We start from the raw sequence: 10,502 nt of genomic DNA, 5'->3' as shown, positions 1-10,502 counted from the left end.
TCCACTGCTACTCCTGCATCTAAGCATTTGGTGACCTGGTCGTAGAAGGCCACCAGGTTGGTCTGACAGGACCTGCCGCTAATGAACCCATGTTGGTTGCCCCTAAGCATAACCTCCTCCGCTGGCCCCTTGTGGACATGCACCAGGATAATTCTCTCAAAAAGCTTACCCAGGATCAAGGTAAGACTAACTGGCCTATAGTTTCCTGGGTCCCCCTTCCTCCCTTTTTTGAACACTGGAACCACACTGGCCCTTTCCCAGTCCTCTAGCACTACGCCAGAGCACCGTGAGTGCTCATAAAGCCATGCCAGGGATCCTGCAATGACCTCAGCTAATTCCCACAGCACTCTGGGGTGGAGATCATCTGGACCAGCTGATTTAAATACATCCAGTCCCTCCAGAAGTTCCCTGACTAGATCCTCACTGACAATAGGCCTGGGTATGCCTCTCCTGGGGCCTACGGGGATCCCAGTGGGAAGGGGGACCAGGTTGGGTTTTTTTTGTCTAACAAGAAACATGTCTCATTAGAATATTTTTTGCTTAGCTTTAAAAAAAAATTGTTGTAGTTTTTCATACAAAATGCTCTGATACTCTTGTGATTGGCACAAAACCTTACGTAACATAGCAGAGCACGGTCGGGGACTTTTAATGAACTAAATGTGAAATTGTGATGTCTGTGATAACTGGCTAAAATTAATGGTTTTGTTTACATATGTGGCTTACGGTCCATCTAAAATCAGTGATATCATAACTATGTTAATACCACTAGATACTGAAACCTTATTTCTTCTGCTAGCTGAAACTGGATTTTGGCCATAAACATTAAATATATATAATTTGTTTTCACACAAGTGGTACATCTATATTTTCATTTGTTAATAAGTGAAGGTTAATGCCCTGGCCAAACTGAGGGTATAGACATTTGTAGCAATCGTATCAGGATCAAATTACAATGTATGTTACAGCCATCATTTTAAGGGATACAACTGTAGCAAAATTGTTGCAACTTTAGCTCTGTTTCATTCAGGATCAAAGCTACAGCAATTTAGCTTGCTTGTCCTGCTACAGAAGCCTGAGATCATAGCAGTCATATTGTAGTAGCTGGTGCACATTCCTGAGGGGCAGCTTCCCTTCCCACAACCTAAGTTAAATGTGCATACTGACAATCTATTGGTTTTTCAACAGAGTTGCAACCACACAGTGCATCAAAATTCAGTTCTTGGCTGCTCAAATAGAAAAGAGGTAAAAAGATGCATAGGCTCTTAAACATAATGCCTCTATAAAGTTTTGGAACAACAAACATTACAGAAATATTATCATGGGCAGTGATAAAGCACCACTGTCATTAAGATGTCTAAACATTATAAAATCCAGTCCACACTGGTGAGGGGTGGAAGGGTCTTTTTTTTTGTCTTTTTTGTTGTTGTTTAAATCCCAGCCAAAACAGAAAATAGTATAAATCTTTATGAAGATGAGACTAGGGAGAAAATGTTTTGCCCCGATTAAAAAATCCTTTCAATCTTTTCTTTGGCAAAGATTTTTGGGGTGATATCGTTTATTGGATCAACTGTATAGCTGGGGAAAAGTCAGACAAGTTTTTGAATGCAAAACATTTTTCAGTTCAGACTTCTTGCATAATTCCTGGACCAGCACAACAACATCACTCTAACCCTCATAATCTTTTATTTGAACAGGTCTAGTGTCCCCATATTTTGGGAGCAGAGAGTTCAGGTCCTCATGAAAACCCACTCAGTATCCATCTCTGTCAAACACTGACATCTGCAACTAATGTTAATGGGTACTGGCCTTTTAACATATAAACTCACATGCAATGTTATACTGGGTGGAAGCAAGGGGAGGAAATTAGCCTTATTTGCTTTACAGAACAGAATTTGAATAATGTGCAATAAAGGAGGCCTGGGCCACAATGACCAATGGGGAGAAAACAAAGTCTTAAGCAAGTGCTCATTAAAATGAACATGGTTCATCCTGGACACTGAATGAAGTTGCGTTCCTCTAAGAAAAATATGCTGACATCATTAAAGATTTACATGACGTATATGCAACAGGAGACGAAAGCCCAATTATAGAAGAAATCTTAATTCTGGCATTTTCTATTTTTGAATCCTTGACTTTGCAAGCATATTATTCCTTTAATAGAGCTATTTGTTTATATATTATTTATACATTTATATAAATGCCATTCATTTCAACACTAAATTCAATGAGATGACCAGGATTTCCCAGAAACAATTAAATTATGTTTGTCCCATGTACGTGTACACGAACACACACACACAGGACAAACATTCAATGAAAATATATGACTAAAATACACACGCATCAGAAATTCCTAAAAGTAGTATTTTTTCTCCAAAACATAATTTAGCCTGTGAAGTAAAGTGTCAATAAGTCTGGAATGGTCATCTACAACTTCCAACACCTTGCATTTTCAGGGCTTATACTTTATTTTAACACAAACTGAGGTTTACTGTAACTTGAAAATAATAAAAATTCTTACCTGTTGGGTCTCTTGCAAGGAGATGGACTAGACTGTCCAGAGGAGCTAGTGCTCAAAGTGCTGTCAGGACTGCTTAATGAACACACCCGGTCAATATTCAGAGTACTCTGGCAGGCTTCACAATCTAAGCTACCTTTACATCTGACACAAAGAAAACAAAATTAACACACACATAAATTCTACCTCTCATTCTTCTACTTACAAGTAATATTAAACCAATATAGGCAGATCCTTAACATACTGCTTAACACTACAAAGGAAATGGGATTGGGCTTATAACCCAAAAGGTAAAAAGTAAGGATTCTCATTCCTTTTTAGTATTCTATCCATAACATGGAGTTTTAAAGCTTCCTGGCATTTCTTCAGAAACTTTGACCTACATTTTCGAACTTGGGAGCTTAAAATAGGGCTCCTAAATCCATGTTTATATAAGGGTGGTTAATAAAAGTACTGAAAATTCACAAATGTTTTAAAATCAAAAAGTGAACTGCAGGTATGCAGGTGCTTTGAGACCCAGATAACTTATTAAGTATCTATATATGAATGAGGAAACTTAGGCAACCAGGAAAAAAAAAAAGTGGCTATAGGCCAGACCAAGTGATTCTGAACTGGGGCCCCTTGAGCTCCTTCGGAGGGCACCCCAGCCTGTGAGGCAAGCACTGGCTCCTCCACATGGCAGGTACCCTGTGCCCATCCCAGCATCCATGCACAATTCTCTGTGGACCCTCCCCACCAGATCTGGGAGCAGGGGGTGGGGAAAAACAAGCTGATCTGAAAAGCTCAGATACCACCTCGTGGCAGCCCCTGTGCTTGTAAGCAGCATGCTCCAAAGGGTAGTAACCTTCATAAATTTTGTGCATTTATTTTCAGTTTTTGCACGTGCCCACTACTGTACACAAATGGTAAAATGTTCTTTTTACCAAATGTGCTTCCACTCAATTTATACATACAAGTGAACTTTTAATATGCTGAATTTAGTTTGCGTTCACAGGTGATGTGCAAATATTTTATGTATAATTCTGTTTCCAAGAAGTTAACAGACACTATATGAAAACTTATTTTGAAATAGAAGACAAAAATTTGGGGTGCAATATGCCTGCTCACTATTTTCATGTTCATAACCTGAACATTTATGGAACCCTCTTAATTCTCAGTCATTAGGAATAAAAGAAAATTCAAACAAATATGATCACTTTTCTTTGAGTACCTGTAAATTAAGATGGAAAACTAATTTCTTTCACAGCTCAGTGAGAAAAAAAAAATCCTTTTGAGAACCAGGATCGATATCCTATTTTGTTCCTAAATACTCTTTAGTGTAACTAAATAATTTCTGTGGGTGGGTGACTGTGGGCATGTTTACACAAGACACTAACAGCGCAGTAGACTAATTCTACTGTGTATTAGTAGGGCACTAAAAATGTGCTAGTGTGCAGCAGAATTAGTCTACTGTGCATTAGCATCACAAAAAGCATGCACTGGCACCAATGTGCAGTACTGCCTATTACAGCACATTTAGTTAGTACCTGTTATTACAGATACTGAACTAAGTATGCCATAATTAGACTGCAATAATGCACGTGTAGATGTGCCCAGTGTATGCATATATGTATTCATAAATGAACATGGTAATGTTAGAGCTAGCTAGCTAGCACATTTGCTTAATTTACTTCATGTACAAAAATAAAACTACTCTGAGCTAATATTTAATGGTATAAATATACAAATAAATAACATAAAAACCAATAAATTAAGAAAGATTTTTTAAATCCATAAATATACCACACAGCTGTAATTTATTTCAAAGCAACTAATCTGTTGTAAAAACAATACTAAAATTTGGTCTGTTACAATGCACAGCTCACACTGGTTTCTAGAGCAGAATTTCAGAAGCAGCCATCACATCCCAAGAAGATACTGCTGCAGAGTAACTTTTACAAAATTTCATGTGAAAGTACACAATCATCCCGTTATTTTTAAAATCAAAATACTGACTACATATAGAAGCTGCACAGTTTTCAATGCATATCCCTTATTACAAATAATAGTTTAATGAACCTATACATATAGTCATAAACTCTTACTCTCTTAGTGAATGTCTTTGTCCTGTGTCTTCTTCATCTGTGTCACTACTGATGGTTATCACACTGACTGCCGGACTCGGGGAATCTGCAATCATGATAGCCTGGCGCTGTTTGTTTGAAATAGATGAATCAGGGTCCTGCCTGACAGATGTTTCACAACAGTTCCTTCCCTGTCCTTCTGAGTTATGATTGTCCTGTGCTTCTATACAACTTACTCTCTTGACAGCCTTCACATTAATTATCTTTGGAGATATAAATGCTGAATTTTGAATATTGGTATTTTGAAATGCATTACTCCTGTGAAGAAGACATCTCATTAGACTTTTTGTGAAAACTCTGCATGAATGCCAAAAACTTAACCCTACTCTTCTTTCTCCCAATTTAAAAAAAGCAGACCAAAGCATCCACTTTATACGTCAATAAAAGTAAGAAGTAGAACATAGCAGTGTGCATACAGGTAAATACATTGTATGTACATTATTGTGGAAAGATCACTGTAAATCTTCCAGAGAGCTAGTGCAAATTGCAAGCAGGGCTGTTTTGGATGCTGCAACTTAAGGTCCAAGGCTGAGTTTCGTTAATTAAATGTAATACAGTATGTTGAAAGTACTATTTTCTTATAAAGAAAAGGAAGAATAAAGAAAGACTGATAAGGCACCACAGTTATATTACCCACAATCTGCTTGAAAGACTCTTACTTCCTTAATGTGTTTTGGATGCAGCCTTGCCTTAGCAAACTCTAGGAAAGGAGTCCAGTAGCATAACCACCATCAGAACTTCATAGCCTTAGGTTTCTAAACATCCCAAACTAAAACAACCTATACCTTTGCAAACCATTTCTGCAGTGATGGAGTACATGTTCTCCAGTGAACAGCTAAAGTGTTTCTTGCTGCCAGCAAAAGAAAAACTATTCTTAGAACTATTCTGCCCATATTATGAACACTATACATAATTTCTCTAATTCTCTGAACCTGAAAAATCCTCATGCACATAGAATTACGAACAACTAGTTAGGATTACCTCAATGTATTTTAATTAATCACCAGAGGCCATGTAAGCACACACATAGATAATATTGCTACTACCATAGCCAAGGGAATAAAAGCTCTCGCTGGATAAACATGTTTCTACTTCCTGGCTCCAATCCTATCTTTTTTTCCCCAAATATAAATCAGAGAAAATAAGATGGAAAATACCTGGGAATTTGATTTAAAAGGGACAGATAATCCTATGAGGACAGTTTGAGTATAATAAGAGTGACCTACCAGGCATGCAACGTTTGTATGATATTCCCCCTTTCTCTCTTACAGAAAGGTTCTGAAAATATAATTTACACCAATCAAAAAAGTACCAAATACCCACCTGTTCTGGCACAGTTTATTTCTCTTGGTAGCCACAGGCTGAGGCCAGACAACATGTGCAATTCCCACACTAATTGGCTGAGTGGCAGACAAAGTTATTTGATTGGTTAATAAAGGCTGTGGCATTACTGTATTATAATGGTTGCCATGAGTAATCACTTTCCTAGGGAGAGATAAGGGGAGTTATTAGTTGGCAACTGTTTCAATTAGATCCACATTCTTCATTATAGTAAGAGCACAAAAGGCGCTCTACAAAAAAGTCTGAACTTACCCCCAGTCTCCAAGCCTTTGTGGACCAGCCACAGGATCAGAGGCTAGAGCTGTAGTAGAAGCAGCCACAGAAGCTACCTGTTGCCAAGCTGGAACCAATATTTGCTGAGTTCGATTAGACCACGTCTGCTGTGAAACAAAGCAGATTTCTTTAAGTAGCAAATAGTCTGTATTTATTTTAACTACTTGAAATGCAGCAAAAGCACAAAAAAGTGATTACAACAGAAAACTTAAAAGCAGGCTTTTTTGAATACAGGACGTCTTAAAGTTCAGTAACATAAAATTTATGACTTACTAAAATTTACAATTCCACATCAACTAACCTGAGAAAGGATTCCTGCTCGTATCTGTAAGGGCTGAATTGCAGGTGCCTGTGTTACCAAAGGAACAGCATTATCTACCCTTACTGAGAAGCTTGAAGGCTTGCCATGGCTTCTAGGAATTCCTAGTAGGAAAGAAAAAAAGAAACAAATCATACAAGCTTCATACAAAACATTACTATGAAGTAATTTCTGAGAATCCTGCAAACACAGAAAATAATTTTGCAAGATTTAACTAATTTTTCTTAATGCTTATAAATTTAATTACGCTAATGACTTTTAAACCTTTCAAACTAGATTTATCAATCTGATACATCTTAAAAGGAGGTTTCAGCTACATTATAGTAGTATGTGTGTAAAAGACCGCACAACAGCTACTTGGAAAACATATATAATTAAGAAAGAGCCAGCAATATTTTACCTTCAGAAAAGAAATTTACACTAGAAGCTTTCTTCAACGCTAAGTTTTTTATTGATTTATTGAATTAATTCATAAAACTACCCTGTTTGCAGGACAACAAACAAAACAGGAGGGTCATTAGCTTACTTTGCCATCTTCTACCGGGACTCCCACAGATCCTAATAGTGTCTCTCATATCCTACTAATTAGCTTTAGATCCAATGTTCCTATCAGATCCCCTACCTCCTAGGTAACACCACTGTCTCTAAGGAACCCATATACATGCAGCACCTTTTTCCTTTTTCAGTAAGGATCTAGTAATGGATTTCCTCTGTATTCCACAAAATCTCTGATGGGAGCTCATCCTGGCCACTGTACATCATACTATGAACTGCTGAACTCCCAGAACATTACAGGAAAAGCAGTCTAGAAAATACATATATTTTAATGCTTCATGGAAACCTTTTAATCCCTGCTGGTGTGTCATCAGGGTCAAACAAGCAAAGTATGCACTAAAATGCTTTAATATTTATTATAATCAATAATTCTATGACTTTCCAATTAAAATAAAGAGGAAGATGGTTTATTTTTTAAGACAATGGTCTAATAGAAAAGTTATTTTTTGCAGTAGGCTCTTTCTGCCAGAGAGAATATATTCATTTGGACTTTGGGTCTCACCTTTTATGCGTCTCACATTGCAGCTGATTGCTAAGTGATACATATATAGATGTTAGGGAATGATTGCCTAAGATTAAGAGTCTATTAAATCATTAAGAGCTTCTTTTTTATTCTTCATTTCTATCCACTGATGTTATACTTTTTGACATGCCATCTTGTTATTCTAAGTTCTATGTATTTGGTCAAAGGCTTGGAATTTAAAAAGCATCAATGAGCAATTTTTTCCATGCAGCCATCTACAGCAGCAGCACCTTAACTCTGCCAAAAGCAGCAAGACTTAACACTTAGGATATTCTACAGAACAGCCAAGTAAGGAATGCTGTATCAGTGCCAAATATCATTAAAATCCTTCTCCTGTCACCCATATGTGATGAAATCAGTATACTCCACTCCATTCAAGCTGTGCCTAAATCAGGACCTAAGTTTGGCAGTTGAGTGCCCTAGAGATTTCAAAGATGACTTTTCCTGTACTCATCGTTTTTCAAAAATCACTTTATTAACGCAGGTATTACTAAAAAGAATAACATGCATATATAAGAAAAAATAAATGTACACTAACTTCGCAAAGCATGCATGGGTCCCCATAAATGGGGTCCCATGTTCGTCCTATAAAAAGGGAATTGCTTACCTATAATTAATACACTCAGAAGGAAATAAACTATACATTTGGCTCTCATGGTTTAAAATACATTGTACTGTGAGTAGTCAAAGCTTTCAGAAATCTCTGGAACTCAATATGGAAGAGGCAGAATAATGTAGGCAGATAGAATAATGTTAATGGTAAAACCTGCTGGCTCTGTCTCTAATAAAGGTCAAGAGTTCTTGGGCTCTTATGTAGAGGATTTTCCACAGCCTACATTTACCAAGATCCCTGTGACTTTGAAATGATGAGAGAACTACGGAGGACTTCAAAATCTTTTTTCTAACACCCATGGCACATGTATTCCAAATGTGGTGGCATTGCAACCTTTTCAGAGAAAGCAGATAAAAGAACAGAACCAAATTTAAACCCAAGAAGTAAAGACCACCCAAACTACCTTTTCTTCTTCATATTGGTAGTTATTTGACATTATAAATTGTCAAATAATTGTTCTTCAAATTAATAGGTTGACTTTAAACAACACAAAATACAAAAGCAAACACTTTATTCTACAGATACCAACTTTTAGACTAAAGGTACTTGATAAAAACTTATTAACAGTAAAATCTGTGTTGGCATGATGCACTTGTTTGTTCAGAGAAACTATGCTCAATCTGTTTTATAAGATGTGTTTACAAAAGTGTTCATTATGATGGCATATGACCATTTTTCTAGACTTATACTAAAAGGTACTAAAAGTATTTTTCTCATCTAATTTTTTTTTTAATGATTCTATATCATTATTTAGGAAATTCAATCAATGGGTCTTCAAAAACTGTATCCAGGTTTATCAGATTACCTATACATTTCTCTAATTTTATTCAAAATATTCTCTGCCATGCTTTGGCTTTCCATATCAAAGCATCTTCATTACTGATATTAAAATAAAAGTTTCTGGCTTCCTAGACTCATCATTTTTATTGATGCAGATCTAAAAAAATTCTGTTAGATGGGCTCAAATGAACTCTTACTTTTATAAGCAAGAATACATTTAGTTACAAGCGGGTTTCAGGTTATTAAGAAACTGAGTTTTCAACATCAGAATTATAGTCCCTCAAATATAGTTTATAAGCAGAAATACCAACAAATTAATAAAAAATAGAGCGTATATTTCATAATTCAGAAAATTAAACTCTGTGAATTAATCATACCTTGGATAGCTGGGGGACATATAATCAGTGTCTGTTGAAAAGCATCATTGCAACCAAATTGAGCAGTTCCTGCCTGCAGTGGTATTCCATGGTGCAAAACTGAATGAGCAGATGCAGTTAATGCCTGCAAGAGATTTAGCATGGATAATCAGTTTACATTAGTAAATGTTCCAATATTTTCTCTTGTGCACATACACACAGCTACAGGAAATAATAATTAATAATTAAAGTTTCAAAACATTTCAGAGGAAGGAAAACCATGGGACCGCTAGAGGGCAGTACTGTACAAACAAAGTGCTTTCATAATGACAAGTCAAAACTTTCTAGCTTTAATTCTGGATAATATAAACTTTAAACAAATTGAACAAAACAACATTAGAAAGAGAGAACCAAAGATATTTTGCAAGTAGTGTCAAATGCAGTGATTTCTAAATTGTCTGTGAAATCAAAACAAAATCCTAACACAGCAGACTTAATAGCCAAATGTTTTACCTGACTCCTTACTGGGCAAATTTTGGTGAAGTTTGCAGTCAGATTTGCTGCACTGCATGAGGCAACTGGTCTCATAAGTGATGACTTATTGCGATTATTTATGTCGTATGAATTTGATCTGCATTTGCACACATCCATGATATGAAAACATGACTTCACTCTGTCAAAGGAGAGAAAAGTTTTAAGTTGTTTTGGCTAAAATTTCTTATAAAAATAAAAATTAACTCAACAGCAAAAGAAAACATGGTTTCTGAAAACAAATTCATAAAGGGGACAGTACACAAATAAAATCAGAGGTGTATCACCTTTCTAAAATAACAAACCTGTTACAATCAAGTGACAAACTTAATAAATGTATACAGTTTACTATTAAGAAAGAAATGGCAACTATTATAACTAGGACTGTCAAACAATTAAAAAATGTGATTGCAATTAGTTGCACGATTACAAAAAATAGTCTCAGTTAATCACAACTTTAACTGCATAGTTAAAAACAAAATTATGCGCAGAAAAACTCAAAGTTATGCAAAATTATGTAGGTACTTTGTATGGTTGGGGGGGGGGTGGTTTGGAGCCCAGGGAGAGGAG

The 10,502-nt window shown here is 36.2% G+C and overlaps 1 protein-coding gene across 2 annotated transcripts in view; it reads right to left on the bottom strand.

Moving 5' to 3' along the window:
- The window catches only part of HIPK3 (homeodomain interacting protein kinase 3), a 136,388-nt gene that overhangs the window by 10,504 nt on the left and 115,382 nt on the right, over positions 1-10,502 (bottom strand). Inside the window, exons 7-13 of one of the 2 annotated variants that reach the window (XM_019519531.1) lie at positions 9,915-10,074; positions 9,423-9,546; positions 6,557-6,678; positions 6,235-6,362; positions 5,965-6,126; positions 4,603-4,899; positions 2,522-2,662 (exon numbers count right to left, since the gene is read on the bottom strand). In XM_019519531.1, coding sequence (XP_019375076.1) covers positions 2,522-2,662; positions 4,603-4,899; positions 5,965-6,126; positions 6,235-6,362; positions 6,557-6,678; positions 9,423-9,546; positions 9,915-10,074 — 1,134 coding nt within the window. The remainder of the gene's footprint in view (positions 1-2,521; positions 2,663-4,602; positions 4,900-5,964; positions 6,127-6,234; positions 6,363-6,556; positions 6,679-9,422; positions 9,547-9,914; positions 10,075-10,502) is intronic. The other variant, XM_019519532.1, reaches the window with a different exon arrangement.

Source organism: Gavialis gangeticus, unplaced genomic scaffold, assembly GCF_001723915.1.
Source record: "Gavialis gangeticus isolate Ggan-Ray unplaced genomic scaffold, GavGan_comp1, whole genome shotgun sequence".
NCBI lineage: Eukaryota > Metazoa > Chordata > Crocodylia > Gavialidae > Gavialis > Gavialis gangeticus.
The sequence above is the reverse complement of the archived record's forward strand: the minus strand, read 5'-3'. Positions and strand labels throughout refer to the sequence as shown.